At 41.5% G+C, this 20,561-nt stretch overlaps 1 protein-coding gene across 1 annotated transcript in view; it reads right to left on the reverse strand.

Moving 5' to 3' along the window:
• The window catches only part of LOC149287625 (astrotactin-2-like), a 782,689-nt gene that overhangs the window by 690,710 nt on the left and 71,418 nt on the right, over window positions 1-20,561 (reverse strand). Inside the window, exon 7 of the mRNA XM_089492656.1 lies at window positions 15,787-15,933. Coding sequence (XP_089348782.1) covers window positions 15,787-15,933 — 147 coding nt within the window. The remainder of the gene's footprint in view (window positions 1-15,786; window positions 15,934-20,561) is intronic.

A 20,561-nucleotide genomic window follows, 5' to 3' on the forward strand; every position in this document is an offset into this window, starting at 1 on the left:
ATTTTGGAGTATCTCAATGAAAATAAATGTATGACTCCATATCAGCATGGGTTTACAAGGGATCGGTCCTGTCAAACTAACCTGATCAGCTTTTATGAGGAGGTGAGCGCAAGACTGGATCGGGGTGAATCGCTGGATGTCATATATCTTGATTTTTCCAAAGCATTTGATACGGTGCCACATAAAAGGCTGGTACATAAAATGAGAATGCTTGGGCTGGGGGAGAATGTGTGTATGTGGGTAAGTAACTGGCTCAGTGATAGGAAACAGAGGGTGGTTATTAATGGTACATACTCTGAGTGGGTTACTGTTGCTAGTGGGGTACCACAGGGGTCAGTTTTGGGTCCTATTCTTTTTAATATATTTATTAATGACCTTGTAGAGGGATTGTATAGTAAAGTATCAATCTTTGCAGACGATACTAAGCTCTGTAACATGGTTAACACAATAGAGGACAGTGCACGATTACAAATGGATCTGCATAGGTTGGAGGCTTGGGCTGGGATGTGGCAGATGAGGTTCAACACAGATAAATGTAAGGTTATGCACATGGGGAAGAAAAATCCAGGCTGGGAATATGTATTAAATGGGAAAACACTGGGGACGACTGACATGGAAAAGGACTTAGGAGTTTTAGTTAACAGTAAATTTACCTGTAGCAACCAGTGTCAGGCAGCTGCTGCTAAGGCAAATAAAATCATGGGGTGCATCAAAAGGGGCATAGATGCCCACGACAAGGAAATAATTCTACCACTGTACAAGTCACTAGTCAGACCACACATGGAATACTGTGTACAGTACTGGGCACCAGTGTACAAGAAAGATATAGTGGAGCTGGAGAGGGTTCAAAGACGGGCAACCAGAGTAATAAGGGGAATGGGAGGACTACAGTACCCAGAAAGATTATCAGAATTAGGGTTATTTAGTTTGGAAAAAAGACGGCTTAGGGGGGATTTAATAACTATGTATAAATATATAAGGGGACAGTACAGAGATCACTCCCAGGACCTATTTATACCCAGGACTGTATCTATAACAAGGGGACATCCTCTACGGTTGGAGGAAAGAAGGTTTCTACACCAGCACAGACGGGGGTTCTTTACAGTAAGAGCGGTGAGATTATGGAACTCTCTGCCAGAGGAAGTGGTTATGGCAAACTCAATAAAAGAGTTCAAAAGGAGCCTGGACGTGTTTCTTGAAAGCAATAATATTACAAGTTATGGATATTAGATTAATAGGGACAGAACGTTGATCCAGGGATTTATTCTGATTGCCATATTTGGAGTCGGGAAGGAATTTTCCCCCTGGTATGGGGCAATTGGCATCTGCTTCATAAGGGTTTTTTTGCCTTCCTCTGGATCAACACAGTAGGGACACTATGTATATAGGTTGAACTTGATGGACTTTGGTCTTTTTTCAACCTTATGAACTATGTTACTATGTAACGTTATATGCTGCTACATTGTATTCTCCAGATTCTCTTATGCCTTTTTCGTCACTAATGGCGTTCGTGCGACTCTGGTATGCGGTAATTATATGATCCTCTTATGTACATGTCTTTGTATATTCTACTGTATGATACCATGGATCGTTTTTGCTGCTTTCATTTACATTTATTTTGTATAATCTTTGCACATTGTACAACATGACTGCGTCATCCTTGTGTTTTATCGATGTGCATGTCTCAATAAACGGAGAACCAAAGAGTTTGGCTGAATAACCAAAGATTGGAAGGAGTTCTTCCATTGTCTTAGAACAAATTACCAAGTCATGATGAAACCAATCAAGGCACTAAAACCCTTTTCATTTTCTCTGACAATGTGATACCAACATCCTGTGCCTTCTCTCCTGGCATTGTTTTCCTGATATAACTAACAATCCATATATCCCATACAATATTTTATCCAGTTTTTTAAATAGGACTGTGTCCCAAAATAAATTTCGTATCTATGAAGTCAATCTGATTAGTTTTTTGTTTGCAGGAAACACCTCTCTTAGGGAAGTCCTCTATTGACCTTTATACAGCACTTGCACTTTATCTGAGCAGTGGCATTTTTTCTGCATCAGCACTTTACTGAGAACAACAGAGAGTAGCAGTGGCACTTTTATTCTGCATCAGCACTTTCAGAGTTCAGCAAAGAGAAGTACTCAACATTATCTGTGGAGTGAGTGGTCCTTCAGTTCCACGTAGAATACCAGCCCTTGATCATCCAGGAGTTGTGACAGCTGATTAACATACCATCTGAGTATGTCCATCCGTGTGCAAGTGCAATCATTCTGTATTCATTCAACATATATGAAGATACCATCCCATTTTGTTTTTTTCCTCTTTTATTTCTCTTATTCGGATTACAGAGAATTGAGATAAGTGTGAAAATCACAGATACACTGTGAGTGCAATTATTGACGCAAAAATACATTGCTGTTGTTTTTTCTCGCTACACTATTTTCGTTTTATTTTTTTCTCTTGCTTCTGTGTTTATTGTGCACGAGCGCCCCTAGGTGGATATAGTTTATAACGAACAATACGCCACATATGTTACTAAGTCATATTATAAGAAAGTTGCTGGTAATACTATTTTACATGCATTCACATTGCATCATATGAGGTATTCCAATTGGACAATCTACACAACTTAAAAGAAACTATAGCATATTGTGGGAGCGAATTGAACGATTGAAACTTAGGGGCTATAAACATATTGACATCATAAATGCATATGATAAAGTCTTTAAAAAATGACGGATGGAGTTATAGTGTATCGAGACAACCTAACTTTATAGTCTTTTCCACTTCATATAGTGATCAGTATAAGAAGATTATGTCCATAATACAAAATAACTTGAATATATTAAGATCAGATGTCATTTATGATAAGATCCTATCTAAAGGGGTTAAATATGTTTCTAACAGTACTAAAACATTAGATAATATCCTATCTCCAACTAGGTTTATTAGTCATCCCAAGGTATCTACTTGGCTGAATTGTTTTGGCATGTTTCCCTGTGGACATAATGTGTGCAAATGTCCATATGTTAATAAGGATGTTTCTTTCACATCTACCTCTAACAATGGCACCTTTAATATTAGACAATTTATCAATTGCACTGCAAGTAACATTATTTAATTATGTGTAAAAAATGTGGTATTCAATATGTTGGACGTACTACACATAGACTTAAGGATAGAATCAGAGAACATATTCTAAATATTGAGTCAGATGTTCTTTCTTCACGCATTGCCAAGCATTTCATTTTGTGTAACAATTGTAATTTACAATATTTGACCGTTATGGGTATTGAGAGTCTCATTTCTCCCCCTAGAGGCACACATATAATTACTCTCCTCAATCAACATGAGGTATACTGGATTTCCAATCTGGCCACTAGAAAGCCTATGGGGTTAAATTCCCGTTACGACATGTCTTGCTTTTTTGATTAAGGTATCATTTGATTACTTACCTACTTATTTATTTTTACATTTACTTTCATTTGTGGTTTATTTCTTTATTTGAAAGTGTCATGTCCTTTTTTTATTTTATATTAGATGGCTTTTTGTTACCATTATCAGGTGGTCCTTACTAATTTTTACTAATTATCTGATTGGTATGGATATATTAGGTGTGTTTTGTTTAGTGGGATTAGCTTTTGATAAAACACTTGAGGTACAAAACGCATCAAGCGGTCTCTCTTTCACGGTGGCTGGTATTACATTTACTGTATTCTTTTTTTGTTTATTTTTTCTATACATTTTTGAATATATATTTTTTCTTACATCATCTTTTTTAAAATCCGAATAAAAGATACTTTTTCACATTATACATCTATCTGATTACTTCTGTCTTCATGGAGTGCCGGCGTTCTTTTCTCATTGTTTTCCTGAGCTTTACTCTCCCTCATGTTCATTTCCATAAATGGAGTAGTTGTATAATAAACGGCCCACTCCAAAATTTTATTTTGTTGATCTGCAATAAACACTTTCAGAGCTTGTAGGTTCACATTGCACTTTTCAAGATTAATTCCCACTGTTTGCAAATACTTCAGTTTCTTCCAGAACTTCCCACCAGAAAGAAAGGTAACACAAAAAAAGAAAAATTACATACAGCAGACAGTGACGTCTCCGTTTTTTAAAATGTGTCCCCGCTGACTTTACAGCATCATAATGAACACTCCATCTTGTCTGGGAAAGGCTTTTTACTGTCATGCCTAAATTCTCCTGCCACATCGCCGTGTGGCAGGCCACATCTTCCTCCTCGTGGTATGCGTGCCCGGCATATCTCGCTATCACGGTTCGCATCACGGACCGCAACGCAGCACCTCACCAGAGGTGAACCTTACCTCCCTCGCAGCTCCATGGTAGTCAGTCCCAGGACCTTGCTTCGGGGTGCCAGCATCCAGCAGACACCTGTGGCATGTCCTCAAACGTATCCCCGTTGCAAGTGATGGGCGGTATGCGCGCGGGCGAACCGCCTCCCTGGAGGGGACGCAACGTACATAGCGTTACGTCATCTGTTGGGGGCGGAGCCTGGGGAACGCAGATTCAGTGCTCGGTTATTGTTCTGGCTGAGCAGTTCCTATTGCAGTGTTCTGACTATTCTACTGATTCCGCTCCGTTGCTGATTTATGCTTGTTCTTGACTTCGCTGCCTTCTCCACTCCTGACCCGGCTTGTCTGACACTCCTATAGTTACCAGTGCCATTACTGCATACTGGGTTCCTCACTTGTATTCCACAAAACCCGTGTGACACTCACACGCAGACACTCCTCCGGCCTTAACACCACCATATATTCTCAGGACACCAGGGACAATACTCCAGGACTCAGAGGGTTAACCAGACGTAATAGGCCTGGGAGAGGAACTAATTGGGGGTCAGACTATTTTGTGAAGTGCTTCAGGTGCAATGAGGCTGGTCATATGGCTAAGGAATGTCCCTTGAAGGATGAACCTATGGAGTGCAATATGGGTGAAAATGAGGGAATGCATTAATTTTTGTTTAATTGTGTTGCGTCTATTAACAATGACTATGATAATAACCCTTATTGGTGCTATGTTAATGTGAATGGAAAAATGTTAAACATTACTTGATTCAGGAAGTATGGTCACATTAGTAGCAGAATCTGTAATACCCTATGTGAAGTCTGATCATGTACAGAAAATGGGAATTATCTGTGTTCATGGGGATAAGAGAGAGCATCCCACAGCAGAAGTAAATATTGGAACCCGTATGGTTCTCTAAAGTACAGAGTGGGTGTAGTACCTAGACTAACCCAGCAGGTGGTAATAGCTAGAGATTTTCCCCATTTTCTAGAACTATGGGCCTCTGCAGAAAAGACAGGCCAAAGCTCATCAGAATTTAACCAAGCTGATGAGGATTATGTGTTTCCTTTAGCCAATACTGAATTGGATTTTGACCATCGGGAGAGACACCAGGGCAAATCTTACTACCCTAAACCAGTACTAGTGGGGGACAGCCCAGTACAAACTAGTGAGGAGCCGGCTAATACTGCAGAGAATGATGACTTATTGAACATAGGGATCAGTCCTGGTAACTTTAAAAGCGCCCAGTGGGAAGATCCCACTTTAGTTACAGCCCGAAACAATATAAAGGTTGTAAATGGGGTTGCTGCTCAGCCAGGAGAACCTCTGTCATTCCCTTATTTTGAAACGTTAAATGACCTTATCTATCGTGTAGAAAAGAAAGCTGCAGATACTATTAAGCAGCTGTTGGTTCCACAGGCTTTCCGTAATATAGTATTGAAGTTGGCTCACAGCCACATACTAGGAGGACACCTTGGAGTTGATAACAAACTATTGCTCTTCATGCCCTGAATGCCAGCACAGGGCCCCATTTAAGGCTTTCCGTAGTCCACTAGTTCCCCTACCTATCATAGATGTGCCCTTTGAAAGGATGGACTTATTAGGGCCACTGATAAAATCCGCCAGAGGGCATCAGTATATACTAGTCGTTCTGGACTATGCAACGCGATACCCTGAAGCCATACGAAAATGGCCACAGCCACTTATGAAAAAACAAGTAAGGGCATTTTTGGGTTTGACTGGTTACTATAGGATGTTCATTCCAGATTGTGCTACCATTGCTGCTCCTCTAACTGACCTCACTAAGGCAAGGTGCCCAGTTATGATTAAAACTTTTAAAAGGCTGAAGGAGGCTATCTGTGCCCAACCAGTCTTAGTAGCCCTGGACTTCTCCAGAAGCTTCATAGTTCAGACAGATGCTTCTGATGTGGGCTTAGGAGCTGTCCTTTCCCAGGAATATCAGGGTGAAGAACACCCTGTGTTCTTTTTGAGCAGGAAGCTAAACCCACAAGAGAAAAAGTACTCTATTGTGGAAAAGGAGTGTCTCGCTATTAAATGGGCATTAGAGTCTCTTAAATACTACCTGCTAGGTAGAAAATTCCGGTTAATAATAGATCACGTACCTTTGACTTGGATGTGTCAAAACAAAGAGAAAAACTCCAGAATTACTAGATGTTTTTAAATTTGTAATCCTTTAAATTTCACAGTGGAACACAGGGAAATGCTGATGGCCTTTCCAGAGTACATGCTCTGATGTCCATGGTCGCTCAACCCCTTAGGGCTGAGCTGGAGGGAGGATATGTGACAAAAGGTGTGGTAAAGTGGTAGATGGCAGGTATATTAGACCAGCCTTGGTCAATAGTAGCCTGCTTTAACCCCTTCGTGACAAAGGCTGATTTTACTTTTTGTACCCTTCGTGACAATGGCCGTTTTAACATTTCTGCGCTGCTCGTGTTTAGTTGTAATTTTCTTCTTTCCCGTTTACTGAACCCACACACATTAGATATTGTTTTTTTCAGGACAAGAAGGGCTTTCTTTAGATGACATTGTTTTGATTGTATCATATTATTTACTATTAAAAAAGTATAAAATATGGTGAAAAATTTTGAAATAAATGACTGTTTCTAACTTTTAGTTGAAAAATCTTTTACTCATCTATAAAAGGTAATGAAAAAACCTGCTAAATAGATTCTACTATTTGTCCTGAGTTTAGAAATACACAATGTTTTTTTGCTTTTTTCTACACATTATGGGGCAATAAGCACAGGTAGCGTTTTGCTATTTCAAAGCCATTTTTTCCAAATCTAGTAATTCTTCCCCCCATGTGCCATTTCGGGTATATTTGAAGCCGGCCAATGCAATTTACCCCATCAAGTCATATATTTTTGAAAACTAGACAGCCCAGGGTATTGCAAATGCATTTGTTTTTTCACACACATTTTACTTCAGGTATGAATAAACAGGTTCTGGTATATGTCACTATCATAAAACACCCCAATATGTGTTCAGCAACATCTCCTGAGCACAGTGATACCTCACATGAATGATTTTGCCTGGCTGTTTGGGGGCAAAAGGGCCACATTTGGGGCATGCGCATTTTTTCAATGTTGAACTTTGGCATTTGGGGATCCACTGCCCATGTCGTATTTGGTACATATTTGAGCCGGGCCATTTCAGTGTGCCCAACAAAACCATATATTTTTGAAAACTAGACACCCCAGGGTATTTTAAATGCTGGTATTTTAACCCTTTGCATGCACACATTTTACCACCAGAATTTTTTCAAAGTTTGCAGTAGTATTCTTTTGTGTGTATTTTTCCCCCACACACCTATGTTATGTATGAATTTACAGCTCCTGGTATATGCCGCTGTCACACAACACCCCAATATGTGTTCAGCAACATCTCCTGAGTACAGTGATACCCCACATGCATGGGTTTGTCATTTTTTGGGGGAACTAAAGGGCCACATTTGGTATGTGTGCATTTTTCTAATTGGAAATTAGATGTGTGGCCATCCTTCCCCCCGTGTTAATTGGGACATTGTTGAACTCGGCCAATTCAATTTACCCCATCAAATCATACATTTTTTAAAAGTAGACACCCCATGGAACTCTTTCCTTGCGAGAATTGTTTTAAGCTAATATGCTAATTTTAGGAGTTGCTCACAAAAATATATTTTTTATATATATATATTTTAATTTTTTTTGTCTTTTTTTTAAAAAAAAATTTTAACATTTTTTTTCAACTTGAAGGTTCCCCTGATAGTGACATCAGTGGGAAATTATTTTTACATTTTACGTTTTTTTTTAACTATTTTTTTCTGATTATTATTAATTTTATTTTATTTTTTAATTTATTTTTACTAATCACACTGTGATTAGAAAGCTGGGCTCCATTGACTTGCATGGTTGAATGCAGTACCTGTATGCAGTGGTACAGCATAACACCTTTCAGTACATACTGAGTCAGGCATTACAGTGGAACAGCATAGCTACTTGTCATAAATCAAGTACTTACCCCGCCATCGCTCCCACACTGAAACGCAGCCTCATGTTGTCTCTGCTCCTTCTCGGCTTACTGACAAGGCAGCAAACAGGGCCTCTCCAGCTACACGCCCCCGCGTTCTCTGTATTTTGACCCCTTGTGTACCAGACCCTATTCTCGCTTACCGACTATTGACCACTTGCTGCCTGCCTTTTACCCTTGCTTGTATTTCGACTCTGCCTCCGCTCGTGCCCTATTGTACCTCGCCTGAATTTTCTCCCCTGTGGATTGGTTTTTTTGCGATTAGGAACCCTTTCACTTACCAGCTCGCATATTGATCGTGACACTACTATAACTATACACTGAGCCAGGCATTGACGGTGGTACAGCATAACTGCAATCATTATATACTAAGTGTCAGGCCCCTGGTCCTTCTCCTTACCTCTTCCCTGGGGTGTCCGCTGTACGCCATGCTCCGTTGCGTGGTGGGCTGCGTCACCGTCTTCCAGCAGTCCTCCCTGCGCCATCATCGACCGCACGGCTGCCCGCAGCACCCTCTGCGCGGTGCGCTGTTGCTCAATCGTGGCTGCCCGCAACCACAGCCACACGCCGCACTACGGTACAGGGTAGGCGGCATCAGCAGTCCCTAGTACCGCGACCCACACGCACCCCCATGGTGGGGATAGCAGGAGGGAGTGTCCTGGCCTTAGTCGACCCCATCTTATTGGTGGAGATGGGGGAGGCGGAGAGAGAGGTTGGTAATCACTTAGGATTGTATAACCTCACAGGTGAAGGCAGAAACACCTGGGAATGAGTGGGAGGGGCTTTGCCTATAGAGTATAAAAACCCTGCACACCTTTCAGTCTGTGCTTAGTTGTTGAGCTCTATAGTTCTCTTAGCCTTGCTCTGACCCGAGCCTTTACTTATCCTGCCCTTTCTATTTGATTGACCTCCCAGCTCCTGACCTTGGCATTGTCTTCTGGATTTTGTGTATCTCCCCTGTCCTGACCCAGCTCTTCTCCAGTTGTTGCACCTTCGCTGCCTGCCCTGATACGGATTTGTCTCTTGCACAGACATTTAGAATTATACAGCATTACTCCTATCACTATAAACTAAGTGAGACACTGACAGTGGTACAGCAGAACTGCTTCCATTTCAGAAGGGCAAACTTTAATGGGCTAAGGTCAACTATGGAATGTATAGTTCTCTGGACTAAACAAAGAGGACAAATGGAATACCTTTAAAATCTCAATATATACTTATGGGAAACAAATACAAAAGAACAAATCAAAACCCATGTGGCTTACTAGGAAAGTAAAATGGGAAATAAGAAATAAACAAATGGCATTTAAGCATTATAAAAGCGAGGGATCAGTAGTATAATTTATGGCATACAAAGATGCCAACAAAACCTGCAAAAAGGCGATTAAAATTTATAAATTGGAAAATGAGAAACTAATTGCCAAGGAGAGTAAAACTAATCCCAAGAAATGTTTTAAGTATGTAAATGAAAAAAAGTTAAAGGTAGAGAATGTTGGTCCTTTATTATTTAAAACCAAAAACTTGGTTAACGAGGGCAGAGAGAAAGCCGACATCTTAAATACTTTTTTTCTGTTTATACCAAGGAGGAACCAAAGACGGAGCCCCTGCTGGCTAATTTTAAGGAACCATTATAGCAAAATGGGATTGGCTGACGCAAGAAAAAGTACTCAAGCAATTAAATACTGTTAAGGTAGACAAGGCCCCTGGACCGGATGGTATATACCCAAGGATACTTATGGAGCTAAGCCTAATTCTGGCCCAACCATTATTACTTATCTTTAGGGATTCTTTCAGTTCAGTTGTGTCCATATTTAAAAAGGGATGAAAATCTCAACCGGGCAATTACAGGCCAGTAAGCTTAACATCGGTAGTGGGGAAATTATTTGAAGGGTTGCTAAAGGTATACATTCAAGATCATATCTTGATCCATAATCCAATTAGTAGAAGTCAACATGGATTTGTGAATGACAGGCCTTGTCAAACCAACTTATTCTATGAAGAAGTTAGTAAAAATATCTATCTGGGTGTGGCTGTAGATGTGATTTATCTGGACTTTGCTAAGGCATTTGATACAGTTCCACATAAAAGGTTACTCTACAAATTAACAGAAATAGGCTTAGGGGCAAATGTCTGTATTTGGATCAGAAATTGGCCAGAATTTAGAATGCATAGAGTTGTTGTGAATGCATGTTTCTCAGACTTTACGCAGGTATTAAGTGGAGTGCCTCAGGGGTCTGTCCTGGGTCCTCTTCTTTTTAATTTATTTATAAACAATCTTTTTTTGCTGATGACACAAAATTAGACAGGGTAATTGAGGCTAATAATGACTTGATGTTTAACATAGATAAATGCAAAGTTATGCATTATGCTAAAATAATAAAAATGCAACCTATACTATAAATGGAATATCCTTGGGGAAAACTACAAATGAGAAGGATTTAGGAATAATGATAGGGAACAGATTTGACAACAGTGCACAATGCCAGCAAACAGCTGCAAGGGCCAATAAGGTCTTGGCATTCATAAAACGAGGTATCGATTCACGGGAGGAGGATATCATCTTGCCTCTTTACAGGTCAATGATAAGACCTCACCTTGAAATTTTGGGTGCAAAAAAGGACATTATGGAGCTAGAAAGTGCAAAGGAGGGCTACAAAATGCCTGAATATAAGACTACCCTATAGGAAAAAGGTTTTACTAGTAAATATTAATTCATGTAAACTAATTTTCATATTTAATAAAAGCTGTGATTGAGAAAAATATATATATTTCATTTCCTTTTATTTGCCAACCTGCCCCCCCCCCAGTTATGCACATCTGCCCCCAGGCTTGCCACTCTGCCCCCAGAAATGCCTTATACCCCCCTATTTGCCACTCTGCCCCATGATGTGCCTTTTAACCCTCTATATGCCACTCTGCCTCCAGAAATGTCTTATACCCTTCTATATGCCACTGTGCCCCATGATATGCCTTTTAACCCCCTATATGCCCCTCTGCCCCATGATATGCCTTATACCCCTATTTGCCACTCTGGCATATAAGGGGGTTAAAGGCATATCATGGGGCTGAGTGGCATATAGGGGGTTAAAATGCATTTCTGGAGATATATATATATATATACTGCAATCACACTCCTATCAAGCCAAGGCAGCCAGTACATGCTGGAACCTGGGGATGTTAGAAGTTTGATTACAGCCTCCCTATGCCATGCTACCACCCCCACCCCCTTTACACATCCATGCTATCACACACACACACTCATTCACAAACATTTAAATACTCATTCATTCCATTGATCACACATACACACACACGCTCAAACCCCCCACTCCCCCACCCCCTTACCTGAACTGCAGATCTCCCACTCGCAGACTTCTGCAGGGGCCCGGCTGTGCGAGCAACTTCTCTGGCCCTGCCCTCAGAGGAAGGAGGGGGGAGGTAGAGTTATGTGAGGACTGTTCTACCTTCCTGTTCTCCTGCTGCTAATAGCAGAGACGCTGCTCGCGATCAAAGCCCGGTAAGCAGCACGGCCCCAGCAGAATGAGGTCTGATTAGAAGACGACCTCGATTATAAGACGAGGGGTATTTTTCAGAGCATTTGCTGTCAAGTGCGCCCCACCACGGGTGTTTCCTGAGTTGCGGCCAGCGCCCCACTAGTGGACTCCTAAGTTGAGAGCCCTGCATCGCGACTCCCAGGATGAGTGCCCTGCATCCAGACTCCCTGGTTGAGTGCCCTGCAAGCGGGCAACCTGCCGTGTGCCCTGCAAGTGGGTTACCTGTTGTATGCACCCCATCAAGGGGGTTACCTGTCGTGTTAGCCCTGTCAAGTGGGCTGATCTGCCTTGCCTTCGTCTGGACCTAAAAGTCCGCTAGAGACAGCTTCCTCATTCCTATTCAGATATGCTGATTCCTGTTTTGGATGAGAGTGCACAAGAAGCGGCTTCCTCATTCACGATCAGATATGCTGATTCCTATTTTGGAGGAGGTGGTCTGCTAAGTGGTAGTGCTGGTCATCGAAGGACTCCTTCTAAGAGATTTCAGATTCCTGAGTATGCAAGTTCCTGGGTTGCCTTGTTTACGCAGTTCTTCCGTCAGAGAGCAGGCCTTTCTTCTGTTTATGTTCCTGTTCGCGTCCGGAGGCCGCTCTTTCGGAGGGGGATACTCTCACGTTCTACCCAGGCTGTGGAGCTGCATATCTCAATCTTACTTCAGTTTCTCTGTTTTGCTTCAATACGTTCCCGGATTTCCTTATGCTCTGCTCTGATCTGCCATTCCTTGCTTCTACTACTGCTTTTTGCTTCAGCTCTGTTCCCTTTATAAGGTGTGCCCCACGCGTGTGTTCTGTTTGTCTCAGTCTGCAGTCTAAAGGTATGTCTCATTGCTATGTGTTTGGATTTCATGTTTGGTTTGTTTCGTACCTCTGTAATCAGGGATTAGCGTTACAATCATCTGTATGGACCCAGTTCCTGACAGATACCTTTAAAAGGGGTCTGGATATCACAAGGATGTTGCCAAAAAAAAATGCCCAAACAGAAGTGTAACTCTTGCCAGCAGTGACTGGTTAAATAGTCTGCTAGTGGTTTTGCCAGGACACTCCATAACTCCCTCCATGTGTCTTTAGTTTAATTATTTCAGTTTTAATGCTTATTTCATGTTTATATATGTAAAAAGGTGTTTTGCTCCCATCTTCCTCATTTTGAAATTGTTTATATCCTTTCTAAAAGCAAACTTCTTCTCCTTTAATATATTTGCACGTGTACAAAGTACCACTGTGGTTTTCTTTTATTCTTACTAACGAGTTCTGGTGCCTTTAGCAGGACATCTCTTAAATAGTTCCATTTCTCTAGGACTCTATCTAAAGATGTCCAAACCATCAAAGACTCACCTACAAATGTTTTTATTTTAGAAACATCTGAAACAGAAAACCTTAGGTTTAGTGTGGTGCAATGCAAACTCTGTACACTGATTGATGATCACTGGAGCCCAAACCACTTCTACAGTGGCATCCAAAATGAAGTCTCCATTTGTAAATACTAGATCTAGCATAGCCTCCTTCCTTGTTTGCGCTACTACTAATTGCCCCATTACCACAGTAAATATTTAAGGATGTCTAATCCCGGTTGACCCAGCTATTTTGGTTTTCCAGTCTATATCAGGGAATTAAAGTCCGCCATAATTATAACCTCATTGTTCATTGATGTCTTAGTTATTTTTTTTAATTAGAAGAGGGTCAAGCTCCTTTGCATGTTCAGGGGGTCTATATATCACACAAATGTGGGTAACCAATTTGTTACCAAGTTCTAAAGTTACCCAACATGCCTCTAGTTTATTCTTTTTACCTCATAGGATTAACTTTTTAGCTATTTCTTACATAAAGGGTAACCCCTACTCCTTTTCTGTATCCTTTCTGTATAGAATGTATCCTGGTGTGGCAACATCCCGGTCATTTTGCTCATTGTACCAGGTTCCAGTGCCAGCCATCAAATCCATATTATCACTCGTTACCATTACAGACACATTTGTACACATCACCTTCAAGCTACTGTTTTTTAACCTATGTGTTGTGGTTTAGCTGCTTTAGTATTTATGCTGATCTCATCATTCTTCAAAACATCCCAAGTCCTGCCCTAAACTTAGAATAGCTACGCCTTTACTGCTATATTAACCCTCCACCGTCTAGTTTAACATCTTCTCCAGTTCTCTAACATCTTCTCTCCCAGTACAGAAACCCCCTCGTCATTGAAATGTAGCCCATCTCTGCTATAGAGTCTGTAGCCGACTGACAAGTCTGCTTGTTCCCTAACAACCTAAATCCCTCATTCCTACACTACTTTCGCAGGTCCACATTTTTCTCCCTAAGCTTCTTCTGCTTCTCTGGTGTAGTGTGTGGTAAAAGTAATATTTCGAAAAACATTACATTGGAAGTCCTTCCTCCACATTTGAACCCTAGTGATCTTTTTTTAAGCCTTCACCTACCTGCCAATGTCATTAGTACCAATGTGTTCTATGATTGCTGGATCATCACCAGCACCTCCCTGTACCTGGTACATCAGTGGTTGAAAACGCTCCTACGCCACACAATCAGGGACATCATTGTTGATCATTCCATGACCACCTCTTCAGCCAATCTACCCAGATACAGTCAGATGACAAACGCAATGAATGTAAGCAGTTCCTAGTAATATAGGATGAAAAAAGAGTTAAGTCTATCAAGTTTAACCCTTCTACCTATCCTGCTACCTGCTTTCAATCCAAAAGAAGACCAAAAAAAGCCTTTTTAGCCGGATTTTGCCTAGAAAAAATAATTCTTGGCTCCAAAGGGCAATCAGATTCTCCTTAGATAAAGAAGCTCTAAAGTATTAATGTTATATTCTATCATTGACATATATTCTGCATTTCTAAAAAAAAAAATATCCAGACCCTTTTTTGAAGGCATTCATTGCAGTTCCTTTGTCTCTGTCCTGTGCCTCTGTGATTGTGAGCTGGAGAAGGACAGACAACAGTAAGAAAATCAACTAAGGGGTTGATTTTTTATATTTACTTTATAGTTTATATTGTGGAGGTAGTTAAAGAGAGTTAGTTAGGGTTAGATAGAGGTTAACAAACTTTTTTTTAGAAACAATAAAATTACATAGGAATATGTGTGAGGTAAATATATGGCGGAGTCCGGTATGCAAGCCAGGTACAGGGTATCAGAAGATCAGCAAAGTCCGTAAAACAAGCCGGGATCGGGGTATCAGAATATCAGCAAAGTCCGTAAAACAAGCCAGGTTCAGGGCAAAATAATAGTCAGCAATAGGAACACACAGAGAGAGAAATATACCAAGTGCCCAGCAGCAGGAGCTGCTGGTTTTTAAATGTTCCCGGGCTGGTGACGTCATCGGGAGCGCGCGCGGCCCCCACCCTCCTGAAGCAGAGAAAAAGGAGGCGGGGATCGCACACGCCGGCTAGATGCGGCATGAACGCGGTCGAAGATGGACCCGCGTCTGTGCCGGCTGGATGCGGCGTGGACCGAGCCGCGTCTCTGCCGGCTGGACGCGGCGTGGGTGCTGCATGGTTGCTGACAATATGATATTTCCAAATTAGGGCAAGTTAACAAATATATCTTTAGTTTTTCTTTTTCCATTTACACTAGCTGTGTATAAGTTATATACCTGTAAAACTGTGAATAAATGTTTTTTTTATAGGGAGGAGTAACTAGGTATAAATAGGGAGGCGTTATGTCCCTCTTTCTCATTTTGTGTGGGTCAATTTGTAGTGTAGTGTAGTTGTTGAGCCTGTGTTTTTCTCCCCAAATATGTAGCAGTTTAACATACCCTCTTAGTAGGTTTGTGTGCCATGGTTTCAGGCTGATAAAGTATAGTATATAATATCTAACACATAGCAAACAATTATAATTAATAAATACATCTCCTTATACTTCAAAGAGATTTTCTTACCATCAGCAATAAAATGCTCTGGTACATGCAGTGTGATCTTGACAGAAAGATGACAGGGGATCTGGGAGCCGCACACCACAGCAAGCACACAGGCACTAATACCAACCATTGCCATAGCTGACCGACTCGGTGAACTCTTTAGGGTACCTGTAAAATAAAGCAGCTATCAGACCAATACACATCCAGATCATTAAAATATAGTTACTTGAGAACCGATAGTTATAGGTACAAGTATTTATACCCTACAAAGTAAGTAACACATGTAAGTATGTAACACAATGAATGCATTTACACCATTGATCATATATTCTGGGCTCCTGTGCTTTAATAAAAAAAAGCATGTCTTGTTTACATAGAAACATAAGTAAAGTATTTCTAACAATCATTTTCAATGTGGAACTATTTACATAATATCTATACAGTAATAACAATGTTTTATATAATAACATGTATTTTGAAATGTTCATTGTATGCATGAAATAAACTTTTTGAGTGACAGGTATTGAGACACAGTCTTCACCGTAGGAAGTTGGCCAAGATATGGATTTTTGCTGTAAATTTACCTATGGAAACTTACACATATATATATATATATATATATATATATATATATATATATATATATATATATATTTATTTATTTTTTCCAGGAGAAGCGAGGCTATGCATAGATCCCTAATTTATAACCAGGGATAGGCAACGGACTTGGTTCGTGGTGGACATTTGAATGTGGCTGGAATATATACTTTATTTTAAACAATACAAAATACCCCCCCCCCCCGGGTCGAAATGTGTGAGTGAAACATTTTATACCCTTTAGGCTAAAAACAGTTACGGTAATGGATAGACTGAAAATACACACATTTACCTTAGAAATATATGCCCATACACACACACCTTCACACTTGCCTGTACACAAACATCATGGCTTACACTTGCCCTTGTATCAATAAACTTACTTGCCTTTAGATGTACTTGCCTCTCATTGACCCTTTGTTCCCATCACTCCTCCTCCTATTTAATTTCTCTCCCCTTTCTTATTATCTCTCCTCTTTCTCATGATGCCATGTCTCTTCTTTCTTATTACCCCCGTCTCTTTATCTCTCTCTTTTGTCCCTGTCTCAACCTTTTCTCATTATCTCATATTTCCCCTTGCTCATGATCTCTCCCTTTTCAAAAAAAAGTAATTGAGCCCTTTGGAATTACCTGGTTTTCTGCATTAATTGCATTAAAAAGTGAACCCTTGGATTTAACTGGTCGGACCTCCTTTGGCAGCAATAACCTCTAATAAGCTTTAGCTGGTGGACAGTTTTCCTGACATTATCCTGTATAATCCCTTGATGAACTTGATCATAGCATGTTCCTTTTTTTACCTCATTGAGCAAAAGGAGAAAAGAAAAAGATGAGATAAAGAAAAAGGAGGGATAGGGAGAAAGGAGAGAGGATGAGAAAGGGAGGGAGATAACGAGAAAAGATTAAATAAAGAGAGGGTAGAGGTAGATAGAAAGGAGAAGGCAAGATAAATAGGAGAAAAAATAAACAGAATGGGGGGATATAGGGAAAAAGGGCGAGGAGATAAAGAGAGCAAAGAGTTAAAGAGATTGTAAGAAAAATTGTCAAAGAGGACAGAGAGAAATAAAAAGAAAGGGGAGAGGTAGGGAGAAAAGGTAGAGATCAATAGAAGAGAGGGATACAGAGGAGAGAGCGTGTGTTTGTGTTTTTTCTAAATTGTATTTCAGCATAAAAAAAGAAATCACTTCCAGTACCAGTCAGCAAGCACACCTTAGAACCCTACTATGTGTACCCAATAAGTAGACACAACTACCTTGAACTGAGTACAGCAGGAATGAACATTTTATTGTTGTAAAACCTAGCCTTATATATCCACATAATTGCATTAACATTGATAAACAGGTACATGTACCCAACCTTTAATCCCATTTAGCTACTCCCCCTGGCAGCAACCCTGTTAATGGGATTAGTTTACACAATGGAGTTCCTGCTTGTGCAATCTTTGTTTAGCAGCCAGGCTGGAGCCATCTCTGACTACATTGGGGCCTTGTATGACAGGTCATTCTGTCACACCCAACATCACAACCTGGCAGATGGAGACTGAATGAGAGACTCTTATAGAATTTACTTTTTGCACAGAGATTGTCCAGGAGCTATCTATTTCAGACTGGATGTTTCACAGGGCTCAACGTGCTCACAGATCTTATGGCAAGGCTACAGAACCTGGAGCTCACAAATAAAGCAGCCTCGTCTGACACATATCTCCAACTTTAAACCATGAAATCAATGAAATCCAGGTTCAGCATACAAAATGTTTGCTTTTTAGATTGAAGAAATGTACTAAGTTACAAGGAAATAGGATGGACTCCTTACTATCTAGGAAGCTCAGGAGTCAGTTGGCCCAGAACACTATGCATTATCTTCAGCATTCATCAGGAAAGAGGATTTTCAACTTAAAGAAGATAGGAGATAGGTTTGCTGACTATTGCAAATCACTCTATAACCTTAGAGACAATTTGGAAATCCCTCAGCTATGTCTGGAAAGTATTGGTACCTTTTTAGAAGCATAAATTAACATGTGAACTGGGACCAGCTTACGCATCTGGTTACGGACGATGTACTGGAACGGTTTATTCAGTTAGCAAAACCACAAAAAGCTCCAGGGCCTGATGGTCTGCCCTCCAGATATAAAAAAAAAAAAAAAAAAAAAATCACACCTTAAAAGCCTCTTTGTCGATTTGATGAAATGCCGCAGGTGATGCTTGAAAATTACTGTATGTGGTCACTATCCTGAAGAATGTGCAAACTGTTCCTTTATTTTTTTATCGAATCTTGACACCAAATTATATGCAAAGCTATTGTCATCCAGATTGACTACTTTCCTATCTCTCCTAATCAAGAATGACTAGGTGGGCTTTCTCTTGGGTAGACAACCCATGGACGACACAGGAACAATTATCAACTTAGCACAATTAATATCTACAAACCGATTTCCTTGTCTTTTGTTATCTCTGGATGAGGATAAAAGACATTTGACCTCCACTAGGGAAACATGGCAAAGAATACATATTCTCTTAGCTGACTCATGCGCAATGCTCTACTCTTCGAGGTTACTTTCAAGCAGGTTCCATATTCAGAAATGTATGAGGCAGAGATGGCCACTGTCAGGATTGGGGACTTCCACCTACCTTATTGAGTGAGTCTTCATCTCGGGGGACAGATTAGAGGCGGCAGTCTCCTTGTGGTGCAATCGCCTGTCCGCAGGGTAGGCCACATTCCTGGTGGAGTGGCTGTACTCCGGAGGAAGGGTGGGAGCAGGGAGGAGTGGCTCATCAGAGGGAGAAGGGATGGAGTCATCCTACCTCACCCCTACCCTTACCATATGAAGGGGAGGAGATCAGGTGTGGAGGGGGGCGGGGAACCCTGACACTATAAAAACCCTGTAACCCCTTCACAGAATGTTTGCTAGTTAAACTGTGTTTCCTGTTTGTTCTCTACTCCCTTCTACAGATGATTTGGAACTTTCTATATCTCAGGCATTGTCACGAGCTGAGAACACAGGTTGATAAGGAGCCCAGGTGCAGGGGATACGAGGGGCTCTGTCTGTACCCCACGATGCATTATGGTCTGGGGTTGTTACAGACAGGCGCAGGATTAAACCACAGACAACAGATCTGGATTAAGAGTTGTATTGACTGCAATGGTACATCAATAAATACAAAGAAAGTCACTCAACTTGGCAGGAAGCCCACTTGCGGGGCACACGGCAGATAAGCCCTCTTGCGGGGCACACGGCAGATAAGCCCTCTTGCGGGGCACACGGCAGATAAGCCCTCTTGCGGGGCACACGGCAGATAAGCCCTCTTGCGGGGCACACGGCAGATAAGCCCACTTGCGGGGCACACGGCAGATAAGCCCACTTGCGGGGCACACGGCAGATAAGCCCACTTGCGGGGCACACGGCAGATAAGCCCACTTGCGGGGCACACGGCAGGTACTGGAACAAGGCAGGTACTGGAACAAGGCAGGAACCAAACAGGTAGTCCTCAAACATTAATGTCAAGGCCCAGACTGCAGGGCTGGGCAGGTTTATCAAGGCTGACTTGATCAGGTAAGCCACTGCAGCTGGACCTGATAATTAGTCTGAGATGTCCTGATTGGCTAGGGCGGCCACTAGTGGTTGGTAAATGAAAATGAACAACAAAGTTTGCACAAGTCCAGCTAGCGCATGGTGAAACGTGACATACCCCCACTGCAAGGAGCAGCCTCCGGATGCTTACGGAACCACGGAACAGTGGTCTCACCGTTTGCGGTGAGACTTCTTTTTCTTCTTCTTCTTCTCCTCCTCTCTAGCACGTAGTGCTTTCTCATATGCTTCCAGATCTACACGACATATTACATTGCCGTTGGATGTCACTACACGATCTGATGGCAGAGGTTCTGTTGTGCCGAGTTGGGCTGGATAGACAGATGCGAAAGTCCCGGTATGTGCTTGTCGTGTCCTACTTCTACTCCTGTGAGTGGTAGGAGTGGTGCTTCTGGCTGCACAAACAGCCGGGGGGTTGATCTCCATGGATGTGTCCATGACCTCTGTATCAGATGACGCACTGTCCATATAGGGCCACTCGGGGGTGTCAGACAAGGTCTGGAGGTCTTCTGACATTGTGATGGAGGGTGTAGGAGTCACAGGTGCCGAGGACTGGTTAACCCCTGCATCACCTGTCTGTGGATGTGACAGGGTATGCTCCTGCTTTGTGACGTTG

The sequence above is a fragment of the Sceloporus occidentalis genome, unplaced genomic scaffold (assembly GCF_023333645.1).
Source record: "Sceloporus occidentalis isolate IW3139 unplaced genomic scaffold, rSceOcc1.0.p SCAF_58, whole genome shotgun sequence".
Lineage (NCBI taxonomy): Eukaryota > Metazoa > Chordata > Lepidosauria > Squamata > Phrynosomatidae > Sceloporus > Sceloporus occidentalis.